At 36.9% G+C, this 14,930-nt stretch overlaps 1 protein-coding gene across 5 annotated transcripts in view; it reads right to left on the reverse strand.

Moving 5' to 3' along the window:
• Positions 1–14,930, reverse strand: part of FoxP (forkhead box transcription factor P) — a 79,087-nt gene that overhangs the window by 5,358 nt on the left and 58,799 nt on the right. For 2 of the 5 annotated variants that reach the window (XM_077432367.1, XM_077432365.1), the window contains 9 exons: positions 14,341–14,607; positions 14,138–14,267; positions 13,897–14,007; positions 13,683–13,824; positions 10,075–10,331; positions 9,859–9,972; positions 7,285–7,361; positions 7,086–7,187; positions 5,839–6,011 (listed from right to left, as the gene is read on the reverse strand). In XM_077432367.1, coding sequence (XP_077288493.1) covers positions 5,839–6,011; positions 7,086–7,187; positions 7,285–7,361; positions 9,859–9,972; positions 10,075–10,331; positions 13,683–13,824; positions 13,897–14,007; positions 14,138–14,267; positions 14,341–14,607 — 1,373 coding nt within the window. The remainder of the gene's footprint in view (positions 1–5,838; positions 6,012–7,085; positions 7,188–7,284; positions 7,362–9,858; positions 9,973–10,074; positions 10,332–13,682; positions 13,825–13,896; positions 14,008–14,137; positions 14,268–14,340; positions 14,608–14,930) is intronic. The other 3 variants (XM_077432368.1, XM_077432366.1, XM_077432369.1) reach the window with 3 other exon arrangements.

The raw sequence follows: 14,930 nt of genomic DNA on the forward strand, positions 1-14,930 counted from the left end.
CGTAATGATGCTGCAATTAACGATTGCTTCATCGCGCTGACCACGGCCTAGTCATCTAAAGATCGCACTAATAAACCCAAAAAAGACAACATGGATCCAACTATGGTTTCAGAACTAAGCACACAATGATTTCATTGTTATTATATAAACTAAAATTCTGTTAATGGTTTTTTTTTTTTTTTTTGGTATTTTGGGACGATGCTACAAATCATAAATGACCAAAGGGAAACCAGAATTGTCACAGTGATCACATAATCATACAACTGTTTGATAGGGGGGATTCTGTGGAAACTCCACTGTGCGAACGAGTACGGCGAGCAACGCTCTCCTGCGCGCACAAGACCGTTATGTTAAAATTTAAAACTTCGAACAACTGTCTCATAGCAAATTGAACCAGACGAAGCCAATGAATTGATTCGAAACGGAATGAAATTTAGACCAAGACACAGAAGAGGCAGTTGGCAGTGTTTTTGAAGCGTGGGGCATCGGCAACATTGCAAGACGTACTGGTTCGACCGGGTGGAGCCGCATTCAAAGCTGCGAATATCTATGTTGGAATCTAGATTAAGGGTCGTCTGTCCATTTTGGAAGTGCAAAAAATATGCAAGAGAGAGAAAGAGACAGGTAGAGCAGACAGGTAGAGAGACAGGCTTATATTAATATATATATATTTTGTCGGCGACGTGGAGAGATTCGCCCCCTGATCTAGATTTGGTGGTTGGGTCAGTGGTATTTTATTTTTGGTGGCCTCAGTGTTTTTGGGTCTCTGGGTTTGTTGGCCCTTACTGTGGTCCTCCTGTGGGACTCGGTTCGTACTTCCTCGGCCGGCCGCGGCTCAGGTGCCGACGCTTCACAAACTCTGCGTCGTCCACCATCCAGAATGAGCCGAAGTCATCTTCGTAGCGCACGAAGCACTTGTGCAGGGACAAATTTGTCCGGATCGCGTTCTAACAATGTTCACACACGGACAAATTTTACAGAAAGGCAACATTAACAAATTTCATTATTTTATCACAATTTGGTCATTGTTAGTCAATGTGTCGATTGATTGCAGCCGTCACTTGCGCCTGATATCATCAATATCATCATCTTTCAAGATACTATACCGCGCCGGATGCTGCACACTAGGCGCCATGCCTGACTCAAGCAACGTCAACACTACCGTACATCATTCCGCACCCAAAACCATCACACATCCTAAGCAAAAGTGCGGTGTGTGCACATTTTCTAAATCACATCTTTATGCATACTAATTTCTATTTATTATATTATAACAGACAAACGTTTCATTTACTTTTGTATAATAAATGTCACATAGCGCACTCTTCCTTACGACAGTACTACGCTCTGAATTATTTATTTTGAATCCTCAACGCATACTTTTAGTAATAAACGGTCGTAAAAATGTATTGATCCAATCAATGGAATAGAAATGATGCAAAATATAAAAGTCAATTCAAAATAACTTGGCCAAACAAAGGCATTTCCATCAGAGCGCAATACCCAAATATTCAATATTCAGATATCATGCATGAGTTTACATTTGACATGACCAATTTGTTTTGACCAACTGAAGTGTATTATTATATTAATCAATTAGAATAATCCGATGCGGTATAGTATCCTTTGAAAATTGAACTTTGTGTTTTAACTCCCTTCTAATATAAATATGTTAACCTAAAGTATGACCTATATAGTAATTAAAAATATTGAAATATTTGTCGGTATACATTAAAAATAAATAAATAATATATTATAGTATATATATATGTATAATAAAGGTATGACAAAATAATATCCGGTGGCGCTTCAAAACACCGGGTGGCCAAAAAGAGAGTGGCTCTTCTCGTTGGGCCGGGCGAATTGGGGATGTTGAGCCGCTCGCCGCTGTTGCTTGTGAGACAGAGGTGAGACAGAAGGACAGAGAGACTGAAGCACCCATGCAGGTAACATATACTGTACCGGAAAAACCTCCACCGCGAAAAACCCAAAAGGAAAATTCCGTCAAAAAATAATAACATACATATATACAAACGGAACTCAATATATTACATTTCGCGGTGCAGGTTTGCCGCATACAAAAATATAAAAATTTATGTTTTTCAAAGATACACACCCGCACACGCACGCGCAAACACACACGCACAAAAATACTCACTATTACATACACACACACATTATAATAGTAAGGAATGTGTGATATAAAAATAAGGGGATGCTATGTGGGTCCCCCATCTTTTCGAATGAACAATGAAAACTTTACACGCTAATTTTATTTAAGGTATCAATGATCGATCCATGAATAATACTAAAAGGTCTTTTGTTGGTAGAAAATTATACTTACAAAAAAAAACTAAATGTATAAGAGAAATAATGAATTCTGCCGAAGGTAAAAAGATATTCAAACAGTATTGTTCTTAAATTTAATATTATTTTCCAACAACTTGAGATTTCATATTCAAAAAAATACATTATTTATGAATTGATCAGATACATATAAAAAATCAAAACACACGCACAAACACACACACGACCATCCTATGAAAAATAATAATACAAACAAAACACCTCTGTACGAGCTTTTATCCTGGAAAATGCGAGAAAAACCACCCATTTGAGAGGTGGCAACGGCCGACGAATCCGGAACGCCGAGGAGAACCTTCACCCGATGACCCGGACAAAATAGAAAACTGCGGTTTTTCCACAGCGAGACTTTCACTAGCGTTCGTCAATTAATCAAGTTCAAATGTTGACGTGTAACACTATCCGGACGGGGGTTAACTTGGTTTTGAGGTCAAGTACTCCGCGGCGTACCGTGCTCGCAGCCTTTTCAATTTTTATGTATTTACATGTTAATATTGTTAAATGTACAAAATCGTATATAACAGTGTTTGTATCACATATCAGTATATAAACAATATAAAATTAGTACTAAAAGAGAGATTGAAAAAAGTGAGAATATATAGATATAAATTATAGGAAAAAGTGTGTGCGTGTATATTATATTATATAATAGATGAGTGAAGATTTAGTTTTAATTTATATTTATTTTTTTTTTTTAATTTTAATTATGTACAGTCAAGTTGTATTTTGTAATGTGTATATTATATATTAGTCAGTGTATATAAAGTTTGTGTTATAATTTGTTTTTAGTGCTTTAAGTGTAATGTTGAAGCACATTACATATACAGTACCAAAAATTTCAATTCCAACGTATTCATTACGTGTTGGAATTGAAACGTGAGTGTTTAAATGTAGTTCGTGTGTTAATTGTTTTGTACAAGTGTGTTTTTTGTTGTTCTGTTAAATATTAGTTTTGTTCAGTGTTTGTTTTAAAAAGAAAATTTACACGTGCCTTTATATTTATATATGAATTTCCAATCGAACGGCAATATTATACGTATATTGATATGTACAAAACAGTTGTTTGTTATTAATTTTTTTTTATATTTGTATGTATATAATGAACGTTAAGAAAAGCGTATGAAATATTTTGGTTAGTATCGATTGTTTATTTTAATTTCTAGCGAAAAGCGATTAGAAATTCGATGCATTTTCTTTGGATGATTATGATAAACCGCACACCACGCCGAATGATTTACTTTATTTTTGTTTTTTTTTTTTACACACAAGAAATGGAAGATGGTATTTGGAGAATACTTGCATTGAGATTTTCATTCACATATTTTACAATACTATCATATATAGGTATGAAAATATGTTCATGACACTCTCATACAAACGGAACGCAATCAGTATAATAATCTGACGCTTTTGAAGGAAATGAGGAATATTTCGCATATTTGAAGTATGCTCTGTTTTCGTGTGTACTTTGTTTTTATTGCTTTTGGACAATCTAAATCTCTCAAACCGCATTTGAAGCTCAGACCACTAAACTGTACTCCACCAAAATCAATGAATTATACAATCAAAAAATAGTACAAAGTTAGAATATGCCCTGTAATAATATTGCATCAAGTCGGTGACGATGTTCCAACGTTATTATAGTAAGAGCAGTTTGATACATTAGATACGACTCTCCTTATCATCAAGTTGAACACTTTCGATTATTAATAAGTTATAAACAAAGTCAATTTTAATTAAATGATTTTTTCAGATTATGCTCAGTTAACTTTCCTTCGGGCGCAACTAATCTGACAGGCACAGTGTGGAGATTTTTACAAGGTTTTTATTAGCTTCACTTGTGTCATCTCACCACGTTGTCAAGCGAAGTTGGCTTATGGCGCTTCCATTTTGACATGCTCAATTTTACCTACCTTAGTTTATACCTTCCCACCTAGTTTGTCCTTGACCTACACTAAGTTCAAGCTTGATTCAGAAAACCTCATTGGATCCAAACTCGTCCAGGGCTCGATATGGAAATTTTCACGAATGGGAGCGCTCGATAATTTTCAAAACATGGTTCAAATTTGTTTATTGTACCTATTATAATACATTATATGCATACATATGTATGAAGTAAAATAAAAAATTTGCGCCCCAATGTAATCCATTTTTTTAAATTATTTTCAAGTATTTCTTAGTCAAAAATAAAATATTATTCTTATTCAATATGTTCAAGTCAAAAAAAGCATGCGCCGCAGACGAAAAGATTTTTCGGATGTTTGAGAAAGCCTGGTGTAAAATATGAGCTTAATGGGCCACTGTTCGAAGAAGAGTATCTTCATATGTACATATATATGTATACATTGTGTACTATATTATAATAGGTTGATATGTTTGTAAGTGATGAGTTAGTGTTTCTGCAATTAATAATTACTGATTTATTTGACACGTTCTCTGAATTCAAAACTGAACAATTTTTAAATTTACGAAAGGATACGGAAATATCGGATTTTTCACGAGGAAGCGGCATTCCCATATGCTCCCGTTCATTTCGAGCCTTGAACGTAGCGATCTCTCAACTCGATTATTCACTGTACGTGTTTTTAATATATACTTTTAAACATGCGAAAAAAACGCGGCATCTACATGGTACACAGTCCCAAAAATCACCCCATGGAGTGTTTTCGGTGATATTTTATTCTTGCTTGACAGTGGTCGATAATGGTGAATCCCATATTCTGCACGTGCAAGTCCACCCAAATTCGATTCGGGGAACACCCGCTGTTTACGATCACAGCGGGAATTCAAGGACACGTGACGTCCCATATCACTCAGTGTGTTCTCGCCCTTACGCATGATAGGAAAATGCACCAACAAACTTTCCAGTGAAAGGAACATCAAGCCCACGGATTTAATCGAAATAAGAGCTTTTATTATATTGCTGCATCTAGCAGGAGCATATCGACAAAGTCTCGAGCAACTTTGGGGACAGGACGGTGACGCTGAATTAGGTGTTTCACTATTACTTTATCTATGTACGTAGTAACAATAGATGAGGTTTTTTTTAAATGTGTGCCCATCAAGCACATTGCGCCCAACGGAAGGTTAAGAAAGGCTCGCCTTTACACGGGAAGGATGGATTAAATCGGCAGCAGCACCTGCGCTGGGTACTAGGCTCAGTGTTGTATGGGTGGGTATGCATTGTTTAACATTGCATACCCACCCATACAACACAGCGACTAATACTCGGCGCAGGCACGGCTGCCGGTCTAATCCATCCTGCACGTGTAAAGGCGGGCTAAGAGTCAGTTTGGCAAATAGAGTCCACTTAAGTTAGTGGTATTTTTTGAACATCTTCGACTTGATCCAATTTTGCATTGAAGGGGTGTGCTGACTTGAGTAGTGGGTGGTGGAAAGACAGTGTTGGTGGTCTTCGCCGGTTTGGCAGTAGTTGGGTGGGGTATGCGTGGGGGGGCCCGCGGGGGCACGTACCCGGGGGGCGCGGGGGGCATAGGCGCGGGCAGATTCGCGGCACCCCCTGCCTGAGAGCACCTCTGCGGCCGCCTCTTGTAGAACTCCACCTCGTCGACTGTCCACACTGCGCCTTTCACGTTCTCGACGCGAGCGAAACACTTGTGCAGCGACAGGTTGTGGCGCACGGCGTTCTACACCATCGCGAAAACACAACATAACACATTCTACATACACCACATCGTATTTTTTTTTTTGTTTTTTTTTTTAATTTACCACCATGGCATATTATTATCACACCAATCCTCGTCTCGACGGTCGCATATTGAAACACCAACCGATCGTTTGATCCTTTAATATGCGACCCGGCTTAAACTATGTATACTATTTTACAACTACATAGATGCATCCAACCGCGAAAAATTTTTATATACTTGCACCAAAATACAGCTCTTTAATTGGTCAATTGGACATTCAATAATAGAGCAGTGTTTCAATCTAAGTGTCTTTTTTTTCATTATTAACGGTTGTTATCACTATGCCAAATCTTCTCTTAATCCTTAAATTAATAATATATGTATGTATCTACGTATATTAAAATAAAAATAAATTAAGTGAAGATTCTTCATATACATATAAATATATTACAAGGAAGAAACCATAGTAATAAGCCACTTTAAATGTAAAAATAAAGTCATATATAATATTATATATCGATTAAAATTAAACAAAAGCGCCATTGAAGGCACATAAGATTCCCATTTTTTTTAAATTTACCATAGACTTATTGATTACTGAGGTATTTTCCCTGTTTTAGATATGTTTTATTGTTGAAATGAATTAGATATATTCTTATAGTGTCAATTGCAAAAAAATTAATCTAAGCAAAAATCACACACCCAATAAACGTAGTAAGTAATTGGATGAGTATAAAAATACATAGTGGGATGTTTTAGAATCATTCTTGATTTCTTATGTTTGTATAATATAAATCAAAATATTTTTTCAAACTTAAGATTAAAAAACATCTCACTATGCTTTGTTTATCATTAATGACAATTTATATTAAATATCAACAAAAAAAAATACATTAATGTCCATTGTGGGAAAAGCTGGAAAATCTGAAACTTTTATTTAAATACTAAATATATATATAATACAAATATTAACGTTAATTTTAATCTTACATACGTAGATAAACAATACAATGTATATTTGCCCCATTCATAGTTTAAATGAAATAATAATAAAAAAAATAACTTTCTTACCTTCCATGTGGCGGCGTTTCTTCTAAAATAACAGAACGTATTCTGGAACCAATTGTAAATCTCATTCAAAGTTAACTGTTTGTCTGGAGATTCAATAATGGCCTACAGTGTTAAAAATTTAGAATCAATAAAGTTTCAACAACGTAAACAGCATTATTATTGTTTTATAATTAAAACAAGTAAAAGACAAACAGTATACCTGTCTTATGAGCGAGGCGTAAGTAAACGGCGGTCTAACGTCGGCGTTTTTATAAAATTCCCTGTTTCTTTGAATCTCTGCAAAATAACAGAATTACAAGTTTGGACACATTTGACAATGTGAACGAACGTAATATTCGACATATAGTATTGAAATATATCGACGATTAAAAACGCATTAAATCATAATATAAAAACAAACTAAAACAAAAGTAAAATAAATACATACTACATATGTATATTTTATAATATAAGATAGTACACGGGTGCATGTGTAACGTAAAAATAATAAATAATGACGTACATATAATCGAAATGAAAGGCAAAGAAATAAAAATGACGATTGATTGACGTTTCAAACCCAAATGACACAAGTAGAAATTCCATAGTTTACCTTGCTGCACATCTAGGCCAGCTCTTTCGAGCATATAGGGCAGACCTAAAAGATTACACAATACAACATTTTATTACCCTTTTTATTCATCAATATAACCTCATACATTTTTTAAATAAACCAATCTAATTCCGTAATGTAATTTTGATAGACCCAATGCGATACTTCTATTGATCTGCTATCATATCGAGAGCAGTCAGGTGATGACTGCTGTTTGAATTTTGAAAAATTGATCAATTTCTGCACTTGATTTAACTAAAACACATTTTTACCAACGCTAGAATTTGAACCCCAGAATTCAATAAATAATTTTTGTAAAATTTAAAAGCAAACTTATAAAATTTATTATTATAACGCAACGGTATATATTATATTATATTCACAACCATTCGCCATCCACTACTGAATTAAAGCCACTTCCACACGCTTTCAATCGTCTCTGCTTTGGGCAACTCTTATCCATCTCTTTCCACATATTTTTTCTGACTTCATCCACCCATCTCCCCTGAGGTCTTCCTTGCACCTTGTACACTCTATGGGGTATCATTCGAGCACTTATTTCATATGGTCAGTAAAAATCGTTCCATTTACAAAAGCTCAACTCCACCCCACGGAAAAGATGCGCAAGCTAAGGACGAAAACATACAGAGAGTCTTCGTGGCTTTCAGATGGGAAGTGCGTTTCATTAAGTTCATTGTTAATTCGTAAAATCTTATTATTTCGACAAGTTTCTCCTACATTTCTTCAAATATGGGAATCACCGTTATCGATCAACCTACATATGTCAATACAAGGATAAAATATAATCGAAAAAACTCCAGGGGGGTGACTTTTGAACTAGATACCGCGGGAAAGATTAGTGCTAGCGTTTTTTGTGCAAAACTATCTAAAAAAAAAACCACGTGCATGCCTCTCTGTGTATTTTCTCCCTAAGATAGGTTTGCCATACTTTCCGTTAGACCGGGACATGTCCCAATTTATAGATCTGTGTCCCCGTGTCCCGGTGCATGAGTCAGTTACTCCGGTTTTCTATCTAGCAATCAGTTAGTCATAAAGTAGTCAGGCTAAAATGGGTAAATGACGTGACCTGCAATTATTTAATTGTATACATAGAGCCGCGTGAAAGGAGCGATGCTTCAAAATCTGGGGGCGCCAAAATCGTCATCACACATTTATTCATCCATCCATCTCACCTCACACATTTTTATAATTTGATCCACCCATCTTCTTTGCGGCCTTCCTTTCACCCGTTTAAATGTTCTTGGGTACAATTCCAGCTCTCCTACAAAAAGTATTATCTTAGTGTAGTCTAAATAGCTAGCGAGCTAACAATATTGAAATAAAACTGCAAGTTCTGTTTCAATATTATATATATCATACATTTTCCAAATATCCCGGTCGGCATCTTGCAAAAGGTACCCGGAAGAATGCACTGAATTGCACTGAATAGTGGCGCAGTTTCGAGAAATCCTAATTTTCAAAGGAGCTCAAGAAGAACTTACACAATAGAATTCCACAACAAAAGGGTTAGCACCCTCGGATAACATATAATTATATAAATACTCCTTGACACTGTTTTGTGGAATTCTACTGCGTTAGTTTTTCTTGAGCATATTTAAAAGTTTGGACGTCTCGAGAGTGCGGCATATACCTATCATATAATTCATCTCTTTCGAGTGCATTTATCCGATCACCCTTGCAAATATGGCAGCCCTAACTTAAAACCGTGTATTGAACATAGCGTTTGCGCACATATTTAGTGGGTGGGGATGGGCTTTCACAAATTGAATGATCTCCAATGACACATACATACTTTTACCAAATTTTATAAACTTTATAATACAAGATTTTACATTGCACAACATATTCACAGAATCGTAATCCAAGTATATAAACCGAAACATTAGGAGATAAAATTTCTACTCTTATGAAAATTTTCAACGCTTGACCTGCAACTTATAAAAAATGCTTTTTCATTGATGTGGAAGACAATTTTTAATAATTTTTCCAGATATAATGATTGATCTACATACATACATACATATACCAGACGATTATATGTATGTACAATGGTTTTGAAAACGTCCCACTTATCTCTAACCAATCGTTACACCCTTCGCGCGTTGCAAAATTCGAAATTGTGAAAGTGTGTTGCGATGATTGGATTAAATCAGAACGTACTAAGTGAGTGGTGCTGACCTCCTGCTATGGATACTCCTGTCTTGTCGCTAACACGACGGCGAATTGGTCCAGCAGGTGATGGCGCTCGAGACGACCCACCGGACACGGAAGCACCTGTACATTACCAATCGATCAAACACCCGAAAGTCGATTCCATTACTTTTGAGAAATGTACATGTAGATTTTAGAGTAACAATCAATTGAGACTTTGCATACCTGTTAGCGGTGGTTTCGGTGCCAGCTGTGGCGGTGGAGGTGCATGCTGCTGATGCGGTTGCAATGGCGCATGCTGTGGATGCTGAGAAGCGCGCTCGTCGCGTTCTGCTGCACGTGCTGCATGCAAATGTTTGGTCATGGCACGCAATCTGTCTCGCTCTCGCCTCAGCTGCAGCTCCAGTTGTGCAACGACCTGCTGTTGGACGCGAGCTTGTGCTGCAGAGCGATCATCCAGAGCGTGAGCACCGCTCAAGTGCCTGGACACACAAAAACAACAATCGATATTAAAGTGTAATACTATATCGTTTGTTTAAATTAATTTGCCTAAAGCATGCAAGGAAGGTATACACTTTTCAAAAGCTCACATGTTTCCATACAATTATATTATATTGTATGCTGTGAGCGTGCGAGCTTGTGACAATACCTCGCATGCTTTTTTAAGTAGCATAAATGTGAATAAACACTTATTATATGACATTACAGGTTTACCCAGGCGACACCTATGGCCAAAGTTGTACATATGAACTATAGAGGTAAGGTGGTCAATTTGGTGAGGAATCATTTCAACAATGAAATCAGATAAATTGGCAAACTCTAATAAAAAACGATGAATTTAGAGTCAAATATATCTATGGTCTGGCCAGCAACACTGCTGGGTTAGGGCTTAAAACAGTGACCCTTCATTTGTTAGCATGATACGCTAGCCATTGATAGTATGTAAACTGAATTACAATTAAGGCGCAAACGCACTGAATATGACTATTCCTCAACTTTTTAAACATACAATCCTCGTCTATAACACGGCAAATACCGTAGCGGAATCTACCGATAGATTCCGTACGCGGTCTTCCTTCCACCCTTTTGCATTCTCTCGGGTACCATTCAAGCACTTCTTTTGTCCACCTTTCGACGCCACGTGACCCGTCCATTGCCATTTAACTCTCTTTATTATATCCACTATGTCCACTACCCTTGTCATACTTCTCACCCGCGTATTCCGCTTCCTGTTTTTTCCTCGTTATGCCAAGCATACAGCGTTCCATACATCTTTCGTATATTCTATATATTATATAATTTATCAATACAAAAAAGATATTGTATTTATCTCTCGCAAAATCGAGTCTATAAGCGACTTGAATTTGCTGATATTATAAAATGTTTCCCAATCTGTCTATGTCTATGATACTGTACATATAATCTAATGTCTATGATACTGTATAATCAGGATTAGGAAAGCGCACCGGGGTTTACCTGTTAGGCTTTCTTGGCATATACACATGTGTACATATATGAATAAATAAATAAACTGTACAAAAAAATCAAGTTGTGGATGTCAAAGAAATAATAATGTGAGTTATTTCCATTAAGATTACACAAAGCAATACACATGCAAGTCAAATTTTGATAAAATACAATAGTTCGCATTACAATAGTGAGTTTAACGCGAGCACCCCAGGAAAGTTGGCAGCATTTCGAGCACCTTAGCGAGAAATTTAAACGGTGAATGTTCACATTCACATCGTTTGGAGAATTCTGAAACATACATACATATTCGATAATCGCGCAAACTTAACACAATGATCGCATTGTCGAGGGGCTCGCGGATTAGCGTAATGGCGCACGGTTTCCTCTCGGAGCTACACACTTCTTTATCGGCGGAAAGCGTTAATAATTCGGGGTCGTAAATATGGAAAACAAGAGGAGCGCGCAGAATTTATATCGCCAATAAAGCCATTCACCGAAAGATACACGCCACGGTTAAAATAATCGTGGCGAGCGGCACACAAAAGTGGCGGGAAAACAAAACAACACAAAAGATGGCCACCCGGCTCTCGCACGGTCCATACGTGGCGCCATACAAAACGGAAACCTTTCTGCGGTGCACCCGACGCTCTCCAGTCAAACCCGGGATAAAATAATCGATTAAAATGTCGGACATTGTCCTGTTACGGGGCTACGATCGTGTTACGTATATTGCGAAATCGATTCGGATACAAATAAGGATAAAAAGTTCAATGCCTTGAGATTGTCGCCTCATTGTACTGTAATAAATATTGGGTAAAATAATTTGTAGTATCGTTGTAGGCTTTAATGTTTGCTATATGCTCTGGAACGTATCAATAAAACTGAACAACAAAAACTATTCAACCGTCACTAAATTTGAGCTACTGAATTCGAATATGACATCAGATTTATGTCGTCAGATTTTTGGCTTTCGCAGTCTTTAACTCAAAATCTAGTACTTCTATGGAAAAATTGAGTATTGGAATCAATAGCCATATGTTTTCTATTGATTGTGATTTTTTACGGATAAAATACGTATAATTAATTATCTAGCGAATTTTAAAAGTCAAATATATACATCTTTTACACCTTTTTTTCGAGCTATGTGTCATGCATTTTTTGGACCACTTCTAAATTTCACTACGTACTCGTATACAAGGGTTGGTTTTCAATTTCAATATATTTTTATTTTATCTGAACGTACTAATTCAAACGGTAAATGATTTTAAATTACAATATGAAATATTATAGGCGGGGGCGCTCATCGCTCGAAAGTGAGCGAGTGAGACGGAATGATGGGCTCTCAATTCTTCATCTCGCTCTTGCATCATACATACAGTCATGAGAAACAGTATTTTTAACTCAATTTAAAATCATTTATCCCTCTAATTGGTACGTTAAGATAGTAATAAAAATATTGATATAAAAAACCAATCCTTATAAATGTGGTTAAGTGAAAAATTATCGAAATAAACTCAAATAATAAATCTTAAATGTCTTAAAAAAGGAAATATTGGGTCATGTGAAGTAAACCTACATATCATCATATTTCATTCATTTCAAATATACGATGTCAATTAAGATTTTATGACTGTAGGCAATTAAGTTTTTCGATCAATAGGAAAAAAGATTCACAGTTTTCCTGCTGCAAAGACTACCGAGATGAAAAATAAGTTTTGTTCTTTAAATTTTACAACGCAATGATGGCAATCGAGTTGCAAAGATTCTTCAGATCGTATGCTTCTGGGTGTGGTCAAATTACATAGGATTTAAAATGAATACAAATTGAGGCAACGTACAATGCTAAAAAAAGGGATACAAGACTGTTGACTAAAGAATAAATGCAGGGGTAGATTATAGAAGTCGTTGATTTACAGATTGCAAACACAGATAGAATATATGGGGGCTAATGGTCGAATACCGTTAGGATATAACAAAATACAAAACTAATATCAAATAATACGAAAAAAGAAAATAAGTGAACAAAAATAGATTTTGTTGAATTAATCTAATACTATTTTTGAATGTAAATCAACATGGCCTAAATTCATTTGTATTCCATAAGAAATTCTAAGCATACTGCGTCAAAAGAAAATAATAATAATCCTTGTATCAATAAGATGGAATATAAATACATTTACTGTAAATATTGCTACATTCGATTTCGTTAGTGATTCGACTTCGCCTAAGTTTGTGTAAATAACAAGATAAATGAAAGCACTTTCTTGCTCCCGTACTATATAAATACACAGCTCACATCTACAAATATATGAATAATTAACACAGAATTGTAAAGTTTTCATTTAGAACACAAAAAAACTCACTTTAGAAAAGCTTGAAAATCATCACAGAGTGCTTCGCATCCCGGCCATTTGCATACTCCATGACCGAAAAGTGGATGAGCCGTCTCTTCGTCGGAATTGACTTCTGGCCCGCTCGCTCCGAACACCATGGACGATAACAAGCCTGGATATTGTAATAAATCGTTAGGCACAATATCGTATACATCTAACCAAGATTCTGTGGGAGTTAGCCAACCATGTGCCGGAGCTGGGGGCGGTCTCGGAAGTCCGTGAAGTAAGTACTGTCTTTGCGCAGCCTGCAACTGCTGGACCAATTGTTGTTGAGCTCCCAGCTGTTGCAGAGATCCTGAAACCAGCATACCATTTAACATATGTATACAATTCATAGCACAACTCCAGCCATTTAATTTTACAATGCTTCTAATAAAGCATATGTATGTACGTATGTTTGAATTGGTCGAAGTAGTGATTAGTACCTGGTCCATCTGGGGCACCATGCAAAGCATGTCCTTGGAGAATGCTGAGTTGCAGTTGATCTTGCAGCCGCTGAGCGGCCTGTTCCATCTGCCTCTTGTTGAGCTCGGAAGACAGCTGAAATTCATCATACTTGATCACCAAAACATAGAACGAGAGCGACGACAACTTGGAAGTTGCATCGACGAGGTTGACTGATTCTCACCTGCTTGTGCATGTGATGGTGTTGGAGAAAGCGGTGCTTCATGAGCGCTTGCAGCTGCGCTGGTGCAATCAGCGGCTGGTCGAGGAGCTGTTGCACGGCATAGAGGTCAGCTGGTTGGGGCGGAGGGGGTGGTGCTGGTGACAACGAGGGCGGAGGCGCCTGATGAGGGGGCACCGCCCCGCTCGCCGTCGAAGAAGGCGGCGGCGAGCGGGAGGGCGGCGAGCCCCCTGGTGATCCACCTGTCCCCGGTGAACCACCTTCGGACACCTGCAAATCGAAGATGTCTGATGATTTTCCATCTACATTTGTATGTATTGCTCAACTCAAAGAAGCCACTAGTTGGTGATTTTATTGGGAAAGGCTGAGTTCAAATCTATCAAAATTCCTATAAAAAAATTAACAATTTTCTTGATGATTCGATGAGTACAAATTGATTCAATGAATACACATTTGAACAGTAAACATAGATGACTTACTAATTGTTAATGTGCAAGTCATCTATGTAGCTAGAAGAATGCATGAAAAGTGGACAAAAAGACAGTACCTACTTATAACTTATGTATACATGTGTGGAAGGGTGCAAGAAAAAT

This window comes from Arctopsyche grandis, chromosome 6, assembly GCF_051622035.1.
Source record: "Arctopsyche grandis isolate Sample6627 chromosome 6, ASM5162203v2, whole genome shotgun sequence".
In the NCBI taxonomy this organism is placed as follows: domain Eukaryota; kingdom Metazoa; phylum Arthropoda; class Insecta; order Trichoptera; family Hydropsychidae; genus Arctopsyche; species Arctopsyche grandis.